The following is a 23515-nucleotide window of genomic DNA, read 5'->3' as shown; positions in this document are numbered from 1 at the left end:
ACGTGGGCGTGTTCAAATTCCATGAATTTAGGATTCATTCTGGTTTGTGTGACTTGGATATCTTTCAATAATTACAAATGAAATGTATACACTGAAAAATATTTCTTTGGCTAATAACGAACAATTTGATAATCAATTCAAGAATTTAGTCTCTGGCAAAAGTAATGATTTCAAGCTCTACAGATGCTTATGTTGTACTTTGATCAAATTCTCCGTATGCACTGTCATGCACTAAAAGCCTGGTGGAAGAAAGATTTGCACATTTGACAGCAAAACACTGCAAAGTTAGTTGTACTGAGTCGCTCAAACCACCTCTCAAAATGTGTACGCTATGGAATTTTGCAAATGACCGTCATTAGCTCACACAAAGTAAAGAAAGCGAATAGTGGGGTTTGAGTTGGGGTGGGTGGATTTATTTGGTTGGTTGGTTGGTTGGTTGGTTGGTTGGTTGGTTGGTTGGTTGGTTGGTTGGTTGGTTGGTTGGTTGGTTGGTTGGATGGATGGTTGGTTGGATGGATGGATGGATGGATGGATGGATGGATGGATGGATGGATGGATGGATGGATGGATGGATGGATGGATGGATGGATGGATGGATGGATGGATGGATGGATGGATGGATGAATGCTGTCTATATACACAAAGTGAATTAATTTTGCCGTCGGGGCAGGCAGGTGCGGCAGCCACCTGAACACACGGGCTCACACTCTGCGGTGTTAATGAAACAAAAGTGTCCCAAGAAAAGCCACAAAGCACAGGAAGACAAAAGTTGCGCACTGACCTCCCGACTGAGCGGTCCAATCATCCAAACGTCCTAAATGATAAATGGGCTGTCACACACATGAACCTACTGATGACGTACCTACAGGAGCAACTGCAGGTTTGGTGTCTTGCTCAAGGACACTTGGACATGATCACAAATTGGCTCGGGAGCCAATTTCCCGACCTCTGAGTCGAGAGACCGCCCCACCACTGAGGCAAATTCTGCCAAACTGCCACCTCCGTGTCATCTATGGTCATATCCTAAAGCGTTGGCATTTCTTTGACCATTTTGTCACCATTTCAATTTCATTGTGTGGTGCATTTCCAAACCTTGCAAACACACACGCACGAAATGAGTGTGTGGCCTCATCCATCAGAGGTTTCTTTTGAGCTGTGGGTAGTTTGCAGGAGGTCATTGGTCAGCGCCTGGTTTACATGTCTTTTTTTTCTGTCAGGCAGGCAGGCAGGCCAGCCGACTGGATACTGTCTTTGTATTGATCAGAGCTGTTGAGGGGAGCCCTTGACCTATTGCTCCATTTAAATGCTATAGACCCCCAATTGAACGTTTTCCTCTAAAGTGCAGTGGGAGTTGGAGGACACCTGCACTGTGTCAATCTGTATAGATGAGACCAAGCAACTAGACCTCTCTGTCCGCTTATCCAAAATATCCAACACTGTAAGCCCATGGACATTGGCTCTCTTTTTGTGTTTGGAGGATAAGATTGCAGCAAACATCAAACCTAACTTGTTTTAATTGTCGAAACTGCTGGAATTCTGCAAATAGACAAAAACGATCCCTTCAATTTCCTCAAGGTCACGGCTACGGAGCCTAGCAGGACTATGATGTCTTCCCGATGAAGAGAGAGAGAAATGTTGTTTCAGCCTTGGTCAGAGCTGCTGAAGAGAGTTGATCAGGTGGAAAAAACCTTCCAAATAAGACTTCCGTTGAAGGACGTCGTCCCGGATGTGTGCCAGTCAGTCGGTAAGCCCCCTCGTTCCTACGAACACGTCTGTCTTATTTCCGTGACCTACTTGCCCTCTACCTTTTGAACTTATTTAGGTCTCCTTCCCATGACATAATTGGATCTTCAACAGTGATCACTGATGGTTGACATTTTTGTCTTTGTGGTCTGTTTCATAGTCTTGTTTCAGTTGATGTATTTTTCGACCCGCGCGTTTCATTGCAATGCCTTACCCATATCAGCCGTTGGGTGCTTGGGGTGGGGTGACGGGGGGCTTTGTCACAAGCAGCAAGAGGAGCAACGAGGTGTTTCGTCCCATTGCCCACAATGTAAACTGTTTACTTGACTGTAAAATCGGGGGATTAGCGGGAGGAATGACAGCTTGGGGGGGGGGGGCAGGCAAAAGATAGGCTTGCAAATTGGGGGTCTAAAATGACTTAGGATATTTGGGACTCTTGACTGAATCTGGCCAATATGAGATGGTAGTCAATGTAACAATTAGTTAATGTAGGCTCGCAGGCAGGCAGACAGGCAGACAGACAGACAGACAGACAGCTTCTCGTGGGGCCCCTTTGCAAAAATGAATTGCCTGTCCCTGGTCTAATAGTAATAACCCAAATAATGCAAAGGGACGGACTTTTTGCACCCCGCCTGGACCAGCGGAAATCCGTAAAGCGCTTTGGGCATCGTGTGATGTCCATATAAAGCGCTGTTCATTTAAGAGGCTGGTGTTTTGGGCTAAAGAGGGAGAAAAGAATGAAATTGTACCAAAACATGCTTCTGCCAGTCCGTCCCCGGGTCCACCCATCCATTCTCATTGTCCTGTTGTCCCCATCCTGTTTGGGATGGCTGCGTCTTGTTCGATCCCCTGTCTCGGAGCCTCCGTCCCCGTCCCGAAGCTGCTGTCGGTCGGTCGCGGCTCGCACACGAACACAGTCTGACAATCATTGAGTGGGAAGTGGGAAGTGCAGCCAGCCGCACTGCATGCCCCGACCAAAGTCAAGCATTTGTAGCTACCATGTCACCATCTGTCACCCACATTGCAGTATTGCGCTACAAAAGGAATGCTTTAAATCTATCTAGTGATTACGTGTTTGAGAGTGCAATCAGAGTTGATTCATTTCAAATGAATAGGCCATAAGGCCATTATTTGTTAAACGAGTGTTAATGGAGCAAGCCAACAGCGAGAAGGGGCGGAGCCATAGACAATTAAAGGAATAATAGGCCTATTCATGATCTCCACATGCACAGCCATTGAAAGCCGTCCACCGTCGGTCGTCCGCGCATCCATCGCGGCGGTCCCTCCCATCAGTGGGCATGATCACGCAGGCAGGCAGGATTTGTGAGTTGGAGTACGTTCATTTGACTCGTACGTTTGGCCAACAAGTTAAAACGGAAGAGGACGCTGCTGCTCCTGCTGCTCAGCTCAGCTATTTTTGTTCTGCCCCACTCCTCACGATCAATTTGATGTGACACGTTGACATTCGGACGGAAGCTCAGCGCAGTGGGAATATGAGAGCTGCCTAGTTTGTGCTGTAAACAGGTGGCCTGCCTCTACACGTCATGCAGCAGCAGCAGCAACATCCTTTGGACCTTGGGGCACTTTACTGTCCTCGGAAAGTTCAGGGGACGCATCGCTATCGCAGTTTCATGATCGAGGAGATTCTCACCGATCATCGCGAAGACAAAGTTGCGGCGCCGACGAGAGAGCTTCTCAAATTCGGAGTACACGCGCTCCTTACCACTCGTGCGTTCCGTAACCAAATGGGTAAGAACAAACTTAAACGATCGGCCTTTTCACTTTGAAAGTGATTTAGTTATTCACTTACGCGCATTAATTCGATATCGAACACAGCGGAGTCATTTCTATGTAGTAAGAGCGTTTTAATCAAACAAAACAAACATGTTGGAAACTCCCCCCCCCCCCTTTTTTTTCCCCACGCGACTTCAAGTTGTCTAGACTAAACGGAAAATTATGCAAAACTATTACTTTAAAATGCTGTATGTTTTTTTTTCTATCGAAAACCACCCGTAAATAAATCGAAAGTATCCGAGATGATGCGGTTTTATGTAAATTGGCTTGGTCAAATCCAAACGGGGCCTAGTAATATAAGAATACATTCGATTCCTTAATCGGACATATTATTAGTAGTAAGACATATTGCATTCATCACCTGAAAAGCCTAGTCTTCTTCGATGATAAATAAGACTCTTACAGTAGGCTCGGAACATTTATTAATGACTCAGGGATGTTACCGCATCATGGCTTTAACGAAAGTTGTGTTTATAGATAATTGGATTTATAATTGTATACGTCAAAAATATATTTTAAATGACATAAATAAATAAATAAATAAATAAATAAAAACCAGGCACCGATGGACATATTTACTTTTTGTTTCAGTCAGCCTTATAAGGCCAAAACAATGTGATGAGAAATAAGAAAAATAGCAAATGAAAATCCTCATTTGCCTTATTCATTTTTCCCCCCCCATCTTTCCCCATTTTCCTTCTCAAAGCGTTAAAGGCTGACCGGACTAACCTGGTGAAGTTCCCCTTGGCCCCGCTGCCGTGCCCGCTCCTCTCGGCTGCCGCAGATCTGCACGTCGGCGTGCCTTCACGCCATTTGTCTCTTGATCCTCACCTCCGGGCAAAATTAGACCACGAATCCGACGGAGCCGGCAAAAGCAAGAAGGGCCGCCGGAGCCGAACCGTGTTCACTGAACTACAGTTGATGGGTCTAGAAAAACGCTTCGAGAAGCAGAAATATCTCTCTACTCCTGACAGGTAAGTGATTAGAGCCAAGAAAAAAAGAAAAAAAAAATCATCCAATTGGCTAGTCTATAGTCTAATTGCCTATATGTTCCCACTCGGAACACACGGAAACTTCAAAAATAAACAATAGCAAGAGAGTGAAAAATGAACAATTGGAAGAGAGTAAAATATTCACAGTATGTTCTACACTGAAACATGTTTGGAGTAATATTTACTCCAAAATAAATAACGTTTTTTGTTCACACAGAAGTTGCAAGTACATTTTATAAGGAGAGATTTTGACAAGCTTTTACTCACATAAGGGTGACTCAAGGTGTGAGGAATGAACCCACACATTACTAAAAAAATATATATATAAAAATATTTTGTAAATATCACTCCAAACTTGTTCTCAATGTCATTTTTTTTTTACTCCATGTTCAGATTGGGACAAAATAGACTGATATAGAGCACACGTGTCAAACTCAAGGCCCGGGGGCCAAATCCACCCTGCCATGTTATTTTGGATTACATGAGACCAAATATGACTTTATTCACCCCACAAGGAAATGTTGCTCACCTTTTTACAACAATTTGAACAATCATTGAAAATATTCTTCCAAAATTCGCAATCCTTTCATTTGTTATTTATATGTATTAATACGAAATCATTAAACCTTTATTTGGCGTCACTGTCATAACGGCCGTCTGAGGGAAGCTGTAACTACAAAGTAGCCTGCAATAAAAATGAGTTTGACACAGTAAAATGTAATGTGCGAAATTGGGGTGTGCGTGTGTGTGCGTGTGCGTGTGCGTGTGTGTGTGTGTGTGAGAGAGAGAGAGAGAGAGAGAGAGAGAGAGAGAGAGAGAGAGAGAGAGAGAGAGAGAGAGAGAGAGAGAGAGAGAGAGAGAGAGAGAGAGAGAGAGAGAGAGAGAGAGAGAGAGAGAGAGAGAGAGAGAGAGCGAGAGAGCGAGAGAGCGAGCGAGAGAGCGAGCGAGAGAGCGAGCGAGAGAGCGAGCGAGAGAGCGAGAGAGAGAGCGAGAGTACACATGCACACACTCAGATATATTATACATATATATACTGCTGTGAGGTGATAAAAAAAAATCTAGTTGCATAATTTGTAATGAACTAGATTAATTAAGATTAATAATAATAATAAAGGTCCCCAAATAAAGATTTTGAGTTGAAAACACCAAGAAGAGAAAATTTTAAATCCCTATTTTTATCTGTATAGTGTGCTGAATAAATGAAATTCAAAATGAAAAAGGTCAAGCACATCAGCAAATCAATTAGGTAGGGTGCATTATTTAAAAATGTATTACAAAACAGTAAAATAAAATACGAAATGGATTTTTTTGTTTTGTTTTTTAAAATCCACTTTGTCTACTACTTGGTGTACAAGCAAACGTAACACTTTTGTACTGTAGCTGCAGCTTCAAAATGGGAAGGTCAACACACTGAAAGTGTGACTTTGGCAAAAAAAACAACAACCAAAACGTGTGACTGGCTGGAATGACGTTTACCATTGACGCTTTACAACTTAAGATGAAATCTTTTCCCTTTATTTTATGTTCCAAGATGACAAGTTGTTTGTTGTGCGCATGATAGTTGCGTTTTACCTTATTTATTTTACTTTGTTTCCTAAAAACAAATGGTTTAGCTTGAATAGCTGTGTTGATTATTGAATTGTTGCCTTACTTTTGCTCCTTTTGCTGCAATCTGCTGTATAATATCGAACAATATCTACCAAGTCATAGAGTAATTAAACAGTGTGTGTGAGAATGTCCGAGACCAATTCAACAGAGTGTTTATTGAGGTAAGTGGTATTTAATTCATTTGGGGGGGTAGTAGAACAAAACATTTACTCATGACTAGCGGCGCTGGAACAAGGCACGTACTAGTGCAGCCTTGCAGCCTATGTGTCATTCATTGGGCCAAATTTGAAACGCGTGCGCCATTAATTGTGTTCATTTTCATAGTCTATTAATTTGCATGCTAATTAATCGACCTAATTAATGTATTAAAGTGACAGCTCTAATGTACACAAATCCAGTACAGCCCTGGATCTGGACACTAATTAGCTCCAGAAGAAGCGTCGAGAAGTGAAGCCGTCGCGTTCCAAAGCAACGATACATAAAAGCACAAAAGACAACCAAAGTACATTAGAGGGAGCAAAAGCTTGCGGCACCGCCTTACGTGGTCCGTATGTGGCGCTTCTTACATTTAAAAGACAAATAATGAGCTGGAAAAAAATTCGACATCACAAAATAACACTAATTAAATACAAAACGTACTTAGCTGTGGTAGTAGGCCCGGAAATAATGCCCCGAAAGTGAATCCGTGCGGACATAAGTGCGCCAGCTAAAATTAGGGGACAATAAAATATAAGCCCTAACCCTAACTGGACTGTAAGCCGCAGGTGTTAAGTCAAGTCAAGTCAAGTTTTTATATAGCCCTAAATCACAAGCAGTCTCAAAGGGCTCTGTCCTCTGCATTTAACCCATCCCCATGTGATTTTGATCCATCCCCTGGGGGAGAGGGGAGCAGTGAGCAGCAGCAGCGCCGCGCTCGGGAATCATTTTTGGTGATCTAACCCCCCAATTCCAACCCTTAATGCTGAGTGCCAAGCAGGGAGGCAATGGGTTCCATTTTTATAGTCTTTGGTATGACCCGGCCGGTGTTGTCATGTTTAATTTCCATATCTGAGACAATATGCACAAATCAAACAATAGCATAAAATATGGTGTGTCTGTATATGTATGTATGTATGTATGTATGTATGTATGTATGTATGTATGTATGTATGTATGTATGTATGTATGTATGTATGTATGTATGTATGTATGTATGTATGTATGTATGTATTTATGTACGTATGTATGTACGTATGTATATGTATTTGTATATGCCTACTCTCACCTGCCTCACACTTAACTGTTGAGCTCTTACGTGAATGCAAAATTGTCATTGTATTGAAATGTTTCCACTCATTGGTTACAGATTAGACCTTGCTGAGTCGCTGGGTCTCAGTCAACTCCAAGTCAAAACATGGTACCAGAACAGAAGGATGAAATGGAAGAAAATTGTAAGTTTGAAGGCATAGCTAATAGCCATGATGTCATCATTCATGAAAAATCACAGTAGATATGCATACATGTACTGTACATTTTATTGGACATTTGTTTGAAATGAATGCTATTACCGTGGACCGGTGCCAGGTGGTGTCCAAACTTTTCTTTTCAGGGCTAGACGACTGAAAATATCGCAGGATGCCACTTTGTCATTTTTCATCTTTAACTTATTTTAATGCACACACAAAAAAAACAGAGGTATATGGTGAGGAATGATGCTGTTTTATATATTATCTCATTAGAAAATAGCAAGACAATAAAGCAAGAAATTGACAATTTTCATCCAGAATAATCTCTTTTTTTCTTTTTAAAGACCATAAGGTAACATTTGTATTTACCTGACAAGTTTGGGTGCCTCCTTCTTCAGAGGTTGTCAGCTGAGCGCTGTGACGTGTCTTCTTTATCACTCGATGTGACAGGTTGCATTTTTAGTATTTATGGTCTTCTTATCCAATATGTCAGAATTTTTTTTCCCCATTTACAGCGGTCAAATATTGCCCAATCCATGTCGTGATTTATTTTTTTTTCTTCCCGTTTACAGTGGTCAAATATTGCGGACTGTCGTCCGTCTTGTTCGGCAGTTTTATTTTTCAGCTTTTGTTTGACGCGTTTCTCGTTCTTTTGCTATCCTGTCAGTCCCCTTCCCCCCTTTTCAAGTTTAGTCAGTCAGAGAGCCACAACTCTCAACTGAGAACAAAAGGGGGAGAAGGGTTTAGAATGACGCCGATGATGCCTTGATGTAATGCTGTTCGGTATGGCCAGCTAGCAGACTATATGTTTATTAGTATGTGACTCTGACAAACACAATGTAAAAGTTGCCAACTGTCTTTGGAAGGTCACAGGTGAGTCCCATTAATATTTTCACTTTGAATTTGAATTGGGACCGCTACTAATTTGAATGAGAAAAGGTTTCAAATATCGAATTCAAAAGAAAATGTGGTGAAAGTGTCACATTTATCAATGTCTTCAAATTGTAATGTACAATGTGCAAACAGCCAGTATGCTTGTCGCATCTAACCGCACTTTCCTGCTAATTTTGGAATTTCAGGTGCTGCAGGGGGGTGGTCTGGAGTCACCCACCAAACCAAAAGGCCGTCCAAAGAAGCATTCCATCCCGAGCAGTCAGCAACTCTCTGAGCAAAAAAGATCCAATTCTGCCACCCAAGGCCATTTTGAAGTCTCCAGCTCTCATTTCACGAACACTAAATAGGAAGGAATGGATTGATTCATTTCAGCCCTGTGACACACATATGTACATAGTATGCTAAAGTCGGCATTTGAACGGTGCGGTATGAACAGCGGTCCTCATCGAGATGGAATGCTTTTTTTTCAAGCAAACGTCTTTGATCAGCTCATCTTCCAAGAAAGTGTAGGCCTATATTATAATCATCGCTACTGCTCATGAACGGGAGAGCCGTGGGGCAAAAACCGCCACCGCCCAAGGTTGGCCTGAAAAATGTATCAAATTGTGCCCGGGACCCTTGTAAAGAACACTCGCACCTTGGCAAGTAGCCTACGACCGTTACGACCGTTGCTCTTAACTGGCCATCTTGACTTGACTTGGGAACAAGACGGGTTTTTTTTTTACCGCATATCGTCTTGTTTTTCACGGGGCAATGGAAAACAGCATTTATTGAGGAATTTGGATTTGTAAAATGCGGATGTCCATTCATCCGCGATCTGAAGCCATTGATCCTGCGGCGGGCTATTGGAGCCTATCGCAGCTGAATTCGGGCAAAACAGGTTGCCGGCCTATTGCAGGTCACACATTGAAAAAACAAACAGTCACAAGCGCACCTAAAGTCAAAGTCTGCTTTATTGTCAACTTCTTCACGTCAAGACACACAAAGAGATCGAAATTGCGTTTCCAACGATCCCACGGTGACAAGACATATCACATAGGGCAATATAGAGTGGTCAATTAACCTAACCCTAACCTATCTTTTTGGAATGACACCAGAGTCGCCGCCGCACAAAACCGACACATTTAGTACATTGTGATTGCCCTGTAAAGGTTGCCACATTCCATAAAACCAGCTGTTTGTTGCATGGCACTACAGTGGAATTTTTTCGCAGGTAAAATGCATGTTTTGTTTCAATGAGTGCATGTCTGTGTGTGTGTGTGGGTGTGCGCGCGCAACGCAATTGGCAATGCAACGCTTCTCATTGTGAAATAAACATACGTATAGGTTGCATAGAGGGTTATTTTATAGAGGGTTGCTGGTATGTGTTTATCCGAGCTGACTCCTGGTAAGATGGGAGGCGAGACATGGTACGTGCAAACAAACATTCATAATTATACATTTAGACGAGGACAATTCACTCTTCACTTGACCTGACAAGCAGATATCGTAATCCGTCACATTCAAATTTGTACATATCGACAGCAATTCAATGGCAATACGAAACGGGAAATAATTGTGTGGAAAAAATGAAATTTGACATCATCAAAGTACAATGGGTGGCAGAGTTGCAGTGATAATACCTGTATTATCCCATGCTTTGAAGGCACCCACTCTCAAAGTTTGTATACAAACAAGCCTGACTGAACTTCACAACTGTGTTTCTCCATGTTCCGATGATCTGGCTGACTGTTGCCGCCTGCTTGCCATAGAGGTCCAAAACTACAGTAGAGGTTGTCTAGAAAGGATAGAAGTGGATTTTCGACTGTCCCTGTAATCGTCCCCAACCGGGTCAAGTACCTATTGACTTGTCTCGTGCGTGTTGACGGTGTTTGTATGCGGAGGGAGTGACTTCCCTTTTATTCAAGAGGCCAAGAGCGGGGAGGACCTCTTCCCCTCTTAATAAAGGTTTACACATCGCCAGTCAATTTCGTGCTTGTGTTGGCACCTAAAGGCTCGGTTGACACTTCGATCCACTCACATTAGTTGTGGATGTCGCCTTCAAGTGCTACATAATTGTGGTAGAGAGACAACCTAACTGTGTCGCAACAATGAGGTAAGTGCAGAAATAAGGAGTTCTTCCATTGTGAATATGGCTCTTGCCAGGTTAGTCTCGAAACAAGATGTTTAATTTCACCCAATTAAAGTAGATGCAAACTCTCTGGCACGGAAAGATCTTACTCTATATTTGAGTGGATTTTTTTGTTTTTTATATTGTGTGAAGGGAGATACAGTATAGTTTTCAGTTCGTTTGTCCCGTGAGAGCAGACATCCCGCGCAGACGCGCGCGCAGACGCGCGCGCAGACGCGCGCGCAGACGCGCGCGCAGACGCGCGCGCAGACGCGCGCGCAGACGCGCGCGCAGACGCGCGCGCAGACGCGCGCGCAGACGCGCGCGCAGACGCGCGCGCAGACGCGCGCGCGCACGCACGCCCCTTCCCCCTACGCGCGCGCGCACACGCCGTGGCCGTGAATCGAACATGGCGACTGTACCCGTCTATTGCATCTGCAGATTACCTTACGACGTGACCCAATTTATGATTGAGTGCGATGCTTGCAAAGACTGGTTTCACGGCAGGTAAAGTGCTTGATTTGATGTGGTGCAATTTAGCGAGTGTTTGCATTTGAGGAGGCTAAATAAAAACGTCGAGCCGTCCCTCCCTCCCTCAGCGTGCTTGACAGCTTTGTGACTCGGTCGCTCATCTACATCTGAAGAGAGGCCGCTCAAAGAAGGCGGAGGGAGGGAGTCATTGAGCTCGGTTGGGAAATTTGGCGAATAACTCGCAACATATCCTTCCAAAACATGGATGTGCTTTAACGATCTTTTCGTGGGCTTCGCCATTCCTAGGAGTTTAAATACGATATGACATGCCCGATGAGAGGGGACGGACGGACGGACGGCACAGTGAGTGAGTGAGAGAGAGCGAGAGAGCGAGAGAGAGCCTTGGTCGATATTCTCTCTCGCTGTTATTTGGTGTATACAATATCGTCTGTTTTGTGCAACGTTTGCGAAATCCCTCTAAGAATGGAGTTTCTCGCCCAGTGAATTGACAAAAGGCAGCCTTGATCGCGCTTTTATTTGGTGGATATGCATTACGGTGTGTTTTGTCTCGCGTTTGCGACATCCCTCCAGGAATGGAGCCTTTCAGGACGTGATTTTATTCTTCTTTTTTTGGGTCACGAAAACGATGATGACCACTGTACGTACGTACGTACGTACATACACGCCGAGTCCCGAATAGCATTCCAGCGAGACTGGATTTATAGCGGTGACGACAACGGAAAAACAATATTTTTGACAACAGGGGCGAGACAGTTGCTTTCGAAAATCCCTACTTAAGCAAGCATTCGAGGTTGTTACGTTCCACCCAGAGCTACAAAATTGGCAGGCATGCATACGTATGGACCGGCCCAATCCTTACATCGTTTTTTGAAGCCAGTCTCACAGGAAGTGCACCGTACCGTTTTGACTTGATTCCGCAATCGGATAGCGATTTTGGTCTTATATCGAGGTCATCTTTGATCAAACCCCTAGACATTTGATCCGATTGTTTTGAAACATTGAGGGTTTCATCGACAGCTTGAAGATATAAAGTTTGAAAATTGAAAGCTTGCCCCAAATAAATGCATCCCGTAATGTACTTTTTAAGTGAACTATTTGCATGCTTTTCAGTTGCGTCGGTGTGGACGAAGATGATGCCCCAGACATTGACATGTACCATTGTCCAAATTGTGAGAAGACCCACGGCAAATCCACATGTATGTAGAATATTTATTCAAAGTACATAGCATGTCTAATGTGGATGAAATCTTTAAAAAGTGCATGACTTTTTGAGATGGAATGTAATGATACATCTAATCAATGACTGCCCCGTGAAACACCTAACTTGATTTTTTTGTTACCCATCAGTTTATTTCATCTCATCGGTGAGATCATTTTAGCCTCATGGAAGATTTCCTGTCATGAGAATACATACTATTTACGTCATGTAGCAAGTGTCTTGAGTATAGCAAGTAGCTCATTTGAGTCAGGGGAAAGTACTTACTCTCATTGATGTCATTGCTTTTTGTTGTTGTCGTCGTCGTCGTCGTCTTAAGTAAAAAGGAAAAGGCATTGGAACAAACAGGACCCTTGGCAAAGCACAGATGTCCGAGCCGTACAGAATGGAAGTCAAGTTTTCATAAAGGAGCTCCGTAGCAGAACATTTCCAAGGTAAGCCTGTTTTACAGTTTTTCAAATGTATTATTCAAATTGTAAATTTGGGATATCAGACAGATAGTAGCACACGCTGCGGGCGGCCATCCAACTCATTTGACGTAACTGGTTTTCCACTAGTCTTCCCTGGCTTCTGCTGAAGACTCGTCGTCATATGATGATGAGGAATCAAATGTGGTGGCAATTCCTCAGCCACGTGACAGAGCGATTATGACGGATGCAACTGTACATGTATTGGGATTTAGAATTTTAGGTATGGAACGTTTGATACAGAGATGTACCGAATGTGCCATTTGGACCATCTATTAAATTATGGACTAAGAAAAAGATGGAGGGTTAGCTTCACTTTGGAAGTTTTAATGCTCAGATATTTGGGCAGAATCAGATTTTTGTGGGTGTGTGTAAGCACTCACATGACATTAAATGCAACCTCAGACTGTCTGGTGTGTGTGTGAAGCAACTGCGTCCTCAAAGTGACTCACACCAGAGTGAAGTACTATACGCACGTACTATATAGTATTTTGGGAAATGAGTCCAGGCTTTTCCGTCTCCGGATACATCCACTAAAGGTGACGTCGAGTCACCGCTTGAGCTGGTCAAGTTATAACATCAGAAAAATAAAAACATTGAATAATGCTGATTATTTGTATGATCACAATACATGATCATTTTACATTGACTCATTTGATATGCTGCTTGCCAAGTTTTATGATGTGCATTACAATTTTATTGAAAGGCATTTTTCACTGGGCTTTTGTGTGTTGTTTCCAGTGCTGAGGATATTGTTGTTAAACTAAGTGGTACTCAACTGACGATGGATTACCTGGAGGAGAACGGTTTTGAGGAACCCATCCTGGTTCCCAAAAAAGATGGTTTGGGCATGTCCATGCCGCCTCCCACCTTTTACATCAGCGATGTGGAAAATTACGTCGGTAAGGACAAAACGACCGACAACCTTGATTTATATTGTTCCCGCGGTAATGTCGGCCGCATATTGTTTTGTCATCCTGTCAAGCAATGTTTCCCAACCGTTGTGTCGTGACACACCGGTGTGCCGTGAGATTGTCCAATACTAATTACGGAGCGCACTGTAAACAGGATCGCCAAACCACTGTTCAGTTCGATTTAGGCAAGGTGTTAGAGATGTTCCGACTCTAACTTATTGTGCAAGAACCACACAGGAGACAGTATGCCCTTTTGAACACTTGCACGTGGAGAATTTGTTCGTCATTGTAGATACAGCAATGTCCGAACAAACTCTGCAAGTGGAGAATTTGTTCGTTGCTGTAGACACAGCAATGTCCGAACAAAGTCTGCCGTTGCATTCATGCAAGACAGTATTTATTGAGAGAAGAAGGGTGGGGGTGACAATTTACATGTGTGGTGGCCAAGGTGGGGGTGAAACACCTGGCCTCTGATCACATCATAGCAGGGGTTGTTTTACGATGTTGAGTAGACAGAACAACTTTGATTGCGTCTTCTACAATTGGTCAATCAGTGCAAAGGATCTTAGCACTTTGTTCTACTACTTTGTTAAGACAGGACAAGCTTAGGTTAATTATTACTGATTACATTCCAACATAATATGATCAACCTAATCTATTCAACCCTAACACAAGGCCTGGTCAGAAACTTGCGTACTGCTCGCCAAGAATCTCGAGATTTGATGTTGTCGGTCTGTCCGATTGCGATGACACGGAATGTCAACTCTCTGGCACGGAAGGAACCCGAGCTGGTGTGCGAGGCGGCCAGAAAGGTTCAGACTAGAAAGGGGGGGGGGGGGGGGTCGGAAGCCGAGTCGAAAAGGAAAGCTCCATTTAGTGCTCGATCTATACGTTCCGCGTTCTGAGGGTTGTGACGGAAAGAACGAGATCCCGGATACAAACTATGGGTGGATGGATGGGTGCCTATTCTTTTTTCATGAACATGTGTAATTTTGCCACGTTTATTTATTTTTTACATCTCAGGTCCTGACGTCGCAGTTGACGTCGTCGATGTCACTAAACAGACTGATAGCAAGATGAAGCTTAAAGAATTTGTCGATTATTATTACAGCACAAACCGAAAGAAAGTATTAAATATAATCAATCTGGAGTTCTCTGACTCAAGGTACACGCTCGGTGAAGAACTTCCAAATATTATTCAATTTTGACCGTGTGACAATGGCGTACAAATTCATTTTGTACCTTTTCTTTGGAACAGGATGAGTAATATTGTGGAGGGTCCCCAAATTGTGCACAATTTGTCTTGGGTTGAAAACTACTGGCCTGAAGACGCCCTGCTTGGAAAGCCTAAAGTCACTAAATACTGTCTGATATGCGTCAAAGACAGCTACACAGATTTCCACATCGAGTGCGGCGGCGCCTCTGTCTGGTATCACGTACTAAAGGTACAGACTCCTTTCCTAACTCGTGTTCTGTACACCTTTTCTTTCCAAAAACAAGAAATCAGAATCCGCTTTCTTGACCAAGTTTGTGCATGCCAAAGAAGGAATTTGAAAATGGATGTCATGTACGTATTTCCAGGGAGAAAAGATTTTCTTTCTCATCAAGCCCACCTCTGCCAACCTTTCTCTGTACGAACGCTGGAGGTCGTCGTCCATCCGCAGCGAAATGTTCTTTGCTGACCAAGTGGACAAGTGTTACAAATGCTGTCTGAAGCAAGGACAGACTTTGTTCATTCCATCAGGTTCAACTGCCAAACTACCTGTGACAATCATATTTCAAAAATACCAGTCCAGTGACTGACTATTTTGAGGAGGCAAAACTGGTCATTTTTTTCCATTGATAATATGAAATATTCGAATTGTATTTTTCTTAAAAGGGACAAAAATAAGAATTGCCCAAACACATATTTAATAGAACAAGTATTTTGTTTGATTAAATGTAATGCAATAAGAATAACTCATTTTATATATATATATATATATATATATATATATATATATATATATAGATATAGATATAGATATAGATATAGATATAGATAGATATAGATAGATATAGATACTGATTTTGGTAGTTGTCTGGGTGTGTGGTATAATTACTAGTCTGTGATCTCATACACGGTTGTTAAGTTTGATATTGATAACGGTGTGCATTTGTTCAGGTTGGATCAATGCAATTCTGACTCCGGTGGACTGCTTGGCATTCTCTGGCCATTTTGTCCACAACTTGAGCGTGGAGATGCAGATGAGGTCTGAACACCACTTTGATCAAACACAAAATGAACCTTGCGTTTTTCTTTGCACTGTCACTCAAACCATTGATTTTCCTTAGAGCAAATGAAATTGAGAAGAGACTAAAGGTGAAAACCCTCACACCGTTTCCCAACTTTGAAACAGCATGCTGGTACGTGGGACGTCATCTTCTTGAACGATTCAAAGGTGAACGCTTAGTTTTAAGCCACATTTTGTTTGAAAATGTTTTGTATCGGGGCAGCCCGAATTGACATCATACACCTAGCCAATGGAAGCAGAGATTATAGCCGTCGTTGGAAAAATAGCCAGAAAATTCGTAGCAATATGTACCTTCTGCTGACCGGGGAGATTTTGATATTATTCGTTTATTCACGCATCATACTTCAAAAGAGTTGTCTGAGCTTGGAAGCATGAGTTCAATATTACCGGCCACCTATCTATGTAGTATTTTGGTTTGCTTTGCTTACACTTTCAAAATGCTTCATTATTTTTTTATCAGTAATAATGACTGTCTATATCCGTTTACGCAGGTCTACATAAAGCAAATAGGCAGCCAGCTCCATATCTGATCCATGGTGCCAAAATCATCAATGGAGCCTTCAGAGCATGGACCAAAAAGCAGGTACGGATTCTAAGTGATGGATATGTGTTGTCAGGATCTATTTGATAAACATGTTTTTTTTTTTCTGTTTCTCGCTTTCTCTCTCTCTCGCTGTCTCTCTCGTAAGGCCCTTTTAGAACATGAAGATGAACTTCCAGAAAACATGAAACCTTCACAGCTCATTAAAGATCTTGCCAGAGAAATAAGACTCTCGGAGGTACCTGTATTGCATTTGGTCCAAATATTACGCATGCATTATGATGATTTTATCAAACACGGTGGACCTGAGCTGTCCAGATTTGTCCAGATTTCTCAAAAGATAACTTAATTGTTGCTCGCTTTCTGTGTTTAGAATGCCACGAAAGCCGTTAAGAGCGAGTTGCCATTGGAGAGTCCTCCATCACCCCACTCGGATCTTGAAGATCCTCTTTCACCAGCTGAGGTTCACTCGCCGAGCTTTGAGACTGTCAAAACCAAAAGCAACTTCCCAAAACCGCATAGACCACCACACAAACCCCCAAAGATGACCAAGGCTCCAAAATCTCAGAAAATACTCAAGGCCAAAGAGGGAGATAAGAAGAAAATCACACTTTTACACGACTCACCCGCTCCACCTAAAGCCTCCAGTTTTGAAGCTCTTGAGTCCCATGCCAAGGATATCTTAAACCTGGACCAGCCAACAAAACCAAAGGTAAGCACATTGGCAGACGACTTTTGAATTTAACACAACTGTTGGTACACCGCTGTCAATCGATCCATCGATCGGTCGATATCTATATAGCTATATATCTATATCTATATCGATCGATCCATCGATCACTGCACACACACAGACACACACAGACACACACACACACACACACACACACACACACACACACACGTGCACATCTGAATTATGAATTTTGTCCTATATTCTTTTTTTCCAGGTTGTGAAGAAAATGGTGACACTCTCAGAAAAGGAAACATTGAAGCAAAAAATTGTGGAAAAGTTCAACAAAACTAGAGGGCATAATAAAAACAAGACTGAAGCAAAATGGAAGTACAAGGTGAGACCTTTAAAAAAGATTGAACTTTGCATGAGTCCAAATGTCCAAATTGGAGTCAGGCGTCCTTATTTGCTGGCATAGCAAAAGATGATTTGGGTCAATATGAATTGTTTGTGCTTATGTGACATCATTTCTCTTTTTGCTCCACAGAATAGTAAACCAGACTCCCTGTTAAAGATGGAAGAGGACTGCAAATTTGACAGGACATCGGTTTTGGCCAATAAAGCCGGTTTGACACTGGCTCGCAAGAAAATCCTGGGGTATGTACAGAATGGCAGGACAGAGAGCACAAACTGCAGCCCGATGGGCCAGCACGGACGGCTAAATCCAAGGCGTAGAGATGTCTTTTTAATCGTGTCTCGAATGCGTCGGAGAAGAGTTGAAGCCAATTCAAGCTTCAAGCGACTAAGTGCCTGCCTAAGCCGTTCCCTTTTGTCCTGCCCTTTCCCATTTAGCACAAAGCCAATGAAAAATCACGTTGACGCGAGTGTTGTTGGGACAATACGAGAGCTAAAAGAGGACAAACACAAGCCAGTCAGAGATGAGTACGAGTACGTCTCGGACGAGGGAGAACTGAAGATTGATGAATTTCCCATTCGACGGAAAAGGAACACCACAAAGAAAGAATTTACCTGTGAGTAATGTCACGTCGTACGCACAGTACATTGTACTGTACAATGTACAGTGAGTGAGCGAGCGATCGAGCGAGCCCTCTGTTTTGAATCCTTCCTTTGGTTTTGCAGTTCTTTCACAAATCAGACAGCCAATTCGACCAACCAATAACCCAAAGACCAAGCCCTTGGTGTCAAAGGTATGGAACTACTTATCATCATCAGAGGCTGTCATTTTTGTCATTTATATTGATCTGGAAATGTGATACCGGAAGAAGAAAAGAGAGAAAGTTTCAACCGAAACACGAAAACAAATTCAATGTCAGGCCAGTGCTTATGTTGCATAAAGAAAGGTCAGTAGCGTAATGCTGAGCCAAACTACCAAATGTTGTCAATTGTCCACGACAGTGGCTTCTACTTCTAAATGGAACGACAGTATTATCGTCATCGTTTCTCTCTCTATTTTTAGTACTAGGTTTAATCTTTGTCTCATCATCTTGCATTTTTTTCCTTTTGTTATACTCTAGTAGATTTATTGTAACAAGCTTTGGCATTTCTAAAGTTCAGACATGTTTTTGGAACGTCCATATTTTATGTCGTATTGTTGTGACGTACGCTCATGCCAAAGAGATCCAATGCTGTGCAATACGTACACTGGCCATATTTAGTTTTTGGTGATTTTTTCTTTGAAACATGAATCTTCAATGTACATGTATGAAACACTCCCACGTGCATTCCCGCTGCAATGTTCCCAACAGAACTTGTAAAAGGACGGACGCATGATTCATTTTGTTTGCATGTTTTTAATCTGTATCAATTGTATTTACATATTTGAATGTTTGTTCCCTTGGTATTTGTTTTTTTAGAATCAGATTGCTGATTCTTCAGATGAAGAAAGTCTACATTTTGACACAGACACCAAGCCAGAGGGTAAATGTTGCAATTTCAATACAAATACAAGTAAAAAAAGTGGCAGTGCGGCAGGTATTCTTGACTTGCTGCAAGCCAGCAAGCAAGTGGGTGGAATTGACTACAGCACCAACAGGTAGGCAGACCTCAGTTGATTTTGTCTTCTTCTCAGTGCTTGTTGACGCTTCACGTGCCCGCCCGCCGTCTTTGTAAATCAGTGCACCTTTTACCTTTGAGTTCCTAATTTGGTTTGGAGGCTGTCACGTTTGGTGCAGGATTGGGACCCAGAGGCAGACAGTAGACGTGAGTGGGAAAACTAAAAGTCTTGATGTGCTCAATTTCAAAGTAACAACAGAGAGCAGAGGCATGGAAGGCAAACGTTCTGACAATGTGTAACTGATGCCTCACTCTCTGGGACCAAATACAGGACCAAAGCCACAAACGTAATCAAGGACCGACAGGTGGCTACTGTCATCAAAATGGACTGAGATATTAACTGTTGAATACTATTTAATACAGAGATGGCCAGTTGAACATGAACATTCCACTTCCGGTCTCATGAGCAGACGGCTCGTTTATTGGTAAGATATGTGCCTATCTCTAATTGGATACCTCATGCATTTTTTTTCCTCTCTCTTTCTAAGAAAACAGCAATGAAATGGCTAGTTTCCAAGGAATCCCTACATCTCAATAAGTCATATTTGTTATATTTCTAAGCTACTCAAATAATAAATACAGGCAAAAACAATCCAGTAGTGACAGAAGCGGATATCAAATTGCTAACAAAGGAGAGAAAACGTAACATTTTCTAAACTACGGGAATGACGCTTGATACTGGGATCATGAATCTTTACCTGGAGTGACCTTATCTTACCGAACCAATTGTAAATTGTCAACGTAGTACGCACCTCTTTGCAGTTGTTGGTACTGTAGTCTTTGGAAAGCACAGGTAAGAACCTTTTTGCCTGACGCACCTCCGACGGTCCTAACGGGGCAGGGTCATCAGCCTGAATAGACATGAATTTCATTCTCTTCACTACCGGGCCGGCCTCAGCAGCGGAGGTAGGGGAAGAATGTAAAAAATGAAGACTGGGGGCTCTTGGATTGCCCTGTTTTCACATTAGCACTTAATGTTGCATGTGCTGGCCACACATCAATCGACACAAGTCTTGTATTTGAAAAGGGCCTTACTCCCACGGTGGAAAGTCTTTCAGCCACACGAGCTGGCAAAAGCCAAGACTCGTGCAAAGGAGGGTGCGCCATCGGGCCTCTCTCTCATCTCCTTCAAGGTGTCGAGAAGGGAAGCACCGAGAGCCGATTCCGGGTGACTTCCCGGTTTCCCTTTCCGTTGGGCGAATCCTATTCGTTTATAAGCAAATCGTCACAACTTTGCTGTCGTCGGAATGTCGTACTTGGTGGTGGAAGGGTTTGTGTATCCCAAGTATGGAGGAGCCAAGTTGCCCGGCACTCGGTCATCCAGGAAAGACTCAGAGTTGAGCCGCTGCTCGTCCACGTTGAGAGGAAGCCAGATGAGGTGGCTCGGCCATCCAATGAGGATCCCTGGGGAGGTGTTCCGGGCATGCCCCACCGCAAGGGGGACCGGACCGCCCAGGACACTCTGGAGAGACTAAGGTCCGGGAACGCCTTGGGCTTCTTCGGGGTGAGCTGGACAAAGTTGCTGGCTGGGGAGAAAAGGTCAGGGCTTGCTTCCCTGCTGAAGCTGCTGCACCCGTGACCCGACTCTAGATAAGTGATAGAAGATGGATGGCCGGACGGACAACGCACTTCTGAACTAAGGGTCAAGCGTGGTCCCGCACGAGTGTTGATGAGGACATGATCTTCACGCTCACTTTCTGTTCTCTGAACTTCAAGCGAGTGTCCAACAATACTTTTCTTTCTTTTCTTTTGTACTTAGTGTCTCGGGTCCGTCTTGAAAACAAAACGAGATGCTGCGTTTCAATGGGGCGACCCTTAACAAATAGTCTATTGATCAAGCACACACACGTCCCTAATCAAAATATGGATTTCAAATCTTATTGTCTTGGTGTATTGAACTGATTCTGCATTACTATGATGTCATGTCCTAGAATCCCAAATCCTTGTTTGGTGACCAGTGCTGCGACCTTTTGTAAAGGCTTGTGTAATTTTTTTCTTGATTCATTTACAGTCAGCCACCTGCATCTCCCAGCACACAGGAGGCCATTCAGGGCATGCTGTCTATGGCCAACTTGTCATCATCCGACAACTTGCAGCAGCAACAGGAGCAGCAGCATCAGCTGCATCATCAATGGAACACTAATCAGTTAAGAATTAATAGTCAGTCAAAGAACATTTGGCAAATGCACAGTTCACTGACTAATAAGAAGGCCAGTAGAGGAGGAGCCATTGGTCACGGCGGCAACCGCAAGCAATCCACTAACCACTTGAAGAAAGCCCAGAAGAACTGCAGTTTTGAGGCTCTTGATTATGATGACCAGGACCACATGGACGCGTGCTTTAAAGACTCAGATTATGGTAAGGCTCAAAATAAATATACGTGTGTTCCACTTTCATTGTACGTATGCAGATGATAAAAATGGACACGGGTGGCCTATGTTTTTGGCAGTAAATCATATCTTTTTTATTTTTTTTACTTCTCAAAAAAAAAAAAAATCTATGTTTACAATGTTGAACCTTATTTCAACCTAGAATAGAGCCGCGCTCTTTGTTTAAATACCATCGTAAAGCAGAAAAAAATGTTCATGTTAGTGCTTGAAAGTTGTGTGTAATGATTCCAATGTGGAATGTTGCATCTTCCATAGTTTATCCGTCATTTGAGTCTGAGGAGGACAGTCCCATTTTCAAATCCAGATCGAAGAAACGGAAAAATAATGATGATGTTCCATACAGCCCCACAGGTCTGGATTCTGTTGCTCCATAACATTCCATTGACATTCTATTTGTTTTGGAGTGAAGTCTTGATCTCAATCTCCTCCCAGCTCGCGTAGGACCCTCAGTTCCTCGACAGGAAAGGCCTGCGAGAGAAGGAGCGCGTGTGGCCTCCGTAGAAACGGGCTTGGCTGCTGCTGCGGCAAAGCTTTCGCATCAGGTCTGTAAATTTGGGGGCCTAATTCATGGTGTTCCAAATTCTGCAAATCAAATCACGGCTTAAACACTGCCAATAGGAGGAACAACAAAAAATCAAGAAGAAAGTCAAAAAGAAGACAACGCTGTTAGAGGAGTCGCCTCTACAAATGTCTGGAGATAGTGGCTCGGCAGATCGCGACCTGGACTTCCGAAGCGACGGCCTTTCGCATCACGAGTTGGACAGCGAACCGCTCAAGTTATCAGGTGTGCTCCAGCCCATGGTGCCGGGGGTATTCCTCAGCCAAAGGCGACCGTCCACGTCCTCTCCCAACAGCAACTCTATGACAAAAGGGGATCGTGGCGTTTCTGCAGATGCTAAAGGTCAGTAAGTGAGCAGTCAGTCTCCCTTGGGAGCAGAAAATGAGGGACAACAGGAAATTGGCCATTTTGACTTTCATTTGGATTTGGGCAGCATTTTTGGATGGAGATCAGATGTTCAAGGACTCTTTCTTCCAATCGTTTTCAAACATCGGGTGTTTAATCTTGAGTTCTCTGATGTTTGAAGACACTTAAAAGAAGTGATGTACATAGATAGATCCTTTATTGATGCACACTAACTGATTGTCTTTTCTTCACTTTACAGCCAAGCGGCTAAAGAAAGGCATGGCAACAGCGAAACAGAGACTTGGAAAGATTTTAAAGATCCATCGAAATGGACAGCTCCTCTTGTAGCATACGGCAAAGTAGGATTGGAAAGTCATGAACTGAGTCCCACTTTCTTTTGTTCCTGAAAGTTGACAGCAGCGAGGAAAAAAAGCGAAGATGGGAAAGAAGAAATGATACATTTTTCACTTTCCAAGACAAACATCACATACATATACACACGTTTCTGCCTGTCCTTATACTTTATAACTTTGAGATAATGAAGTGTACATAGCCTGCTATAAATATTTTTAATAAACCATGTCTCACTTTACTACATCAATTATCAGGTTTCTAAAACACAAACAGAAATTGAGAGAGAGCTAAATGATCCCATTTGTTCCTTCCAGAAAAACCTCTTAGGTTATCATCAGATTCGTTTGTGCAATCGCGGATTTGTTAATAGGTAAGTTTGCAAAGCATTTTCAGAGGCAATGTCTTTTTTTTTTTTTTTATTTAGTATTGTCTCGATAGAAATATTAAAAGGGTGAGATACTATAAAGCACAAATTTCCGCCAGGGCCTTGCAGAGAACCTACTCGCCAGCAGAGTTTTCGTCTACCTACAGGAAACGTCTGAAGGGCCACCCTGTGGCCGTGCTGTGCTGAACATTATATATATATATATATATATATATATATATATATA

The 23515-nt window shown here is 42.9% G+C and overlaps 2 protein-coding genes across 8 annotated transcripts; both read left to right on the top strand.

Annotated features, from left to right (window-relative positions):
• Nucleotides 1-2972: 2972 nt before the first annotated feature.
• Nucleotides 2973-9396, top strand: barx1 (BARX homeobox 1). The gene is made up of 4 exons (XM_085924471.1): nucleotides 2973-3492; nucleotides 4244-4511; nucleotides 7483-7567; nucleotides 8662-9396. Exons 1-4 carry the CDS (start codon nucleotides 3288-3290, stop codon nucleotides 8821-8823), a joined length of 720 nt encoding a protein of 239 aa, XP_085780597.1. The 5' UTR covers nucleotides 2973-3287; the 3' UTR covers nucleotides 8824-9396.
• A 1593-nt stretch (nucleotides 9397-10989) lies between these two features.
• Nucleotides 10990-23137, top strand: phf2 (PHD finger protein 2). 7 transcript variants are annotated; one of them, XM_085924742.1, is made up of 23 exons: nucleotides 10990-11093; nucleotides 12189-12274; nucleotides 12614-12728; nucleotides 13503-13663; nucleotides 14699-14840; nucleotides 14934-15120; nucleotides 15257-15419; nucleotides 15840-15927; nucleotides 16010-16116; nucleotides 16461-16552; nucleotides 16659-16748; nucleotides 16884-17222; nucleotides 17461-17580; nucleotides 17731-17840; nucleotides 18036-18214; nucleotides 18324-18391; nucleotides 19058-19236; nucleotides 21268-21402; nucleotides 21475-21614; nucleotides 21902-21997; nucleotides 22079-22188; nucleotides 22265-22547; nucleotides 22810-23137. In XM_085924742.1, the coding sequence occupies exons 1-23, from the start codon at nucleotides 10996-10998 to the stop codon at nucleotides 22896-22898; spliced, it is 3177 nt and encodes a 1058-aa protein (XP_085780868.1). In that variant the 5' UTR covers nucleotides 10990-10995; the 3' UTR covers nucleotides 22899-23137. The 7 variants fall into 7 exon arrangements, with proteins under 7 accessions (XP_085780868.1, XP_085780866.1, XP_085780869.1 ...); XM_085924740.1 differs by having other exon boundaries at nucleotides 21268-21614; nucleotides 22088-22188; XM_085924743.1 differs by having other exon boundaries at nucleotides 21268-21614; nucleotides 22265-22430.
• Nucleotides 23138-23515: the final 378 nt, after the last annotated feature.

Source organism: Syngnathus leptorhynchus, chromosome 11, assembly GCF_054491065.1.
Source record: "Syngnathus leptorhynchus isolate UIUO chromosome 11, UIUO_Slep, whole genome shotgun sequence".
Lineage (NCBI taxonomy): Eukaryota > Metazoa > Chordata > Actinopteri > Syngnathiformes > Syngnathidae > Syngnathus > Syngnathus leptorhynchus.
Note: the sequence above shows the minus strand (reverse complement) of the source record. Positions and strands in the feature narration are given on the sequence as shown.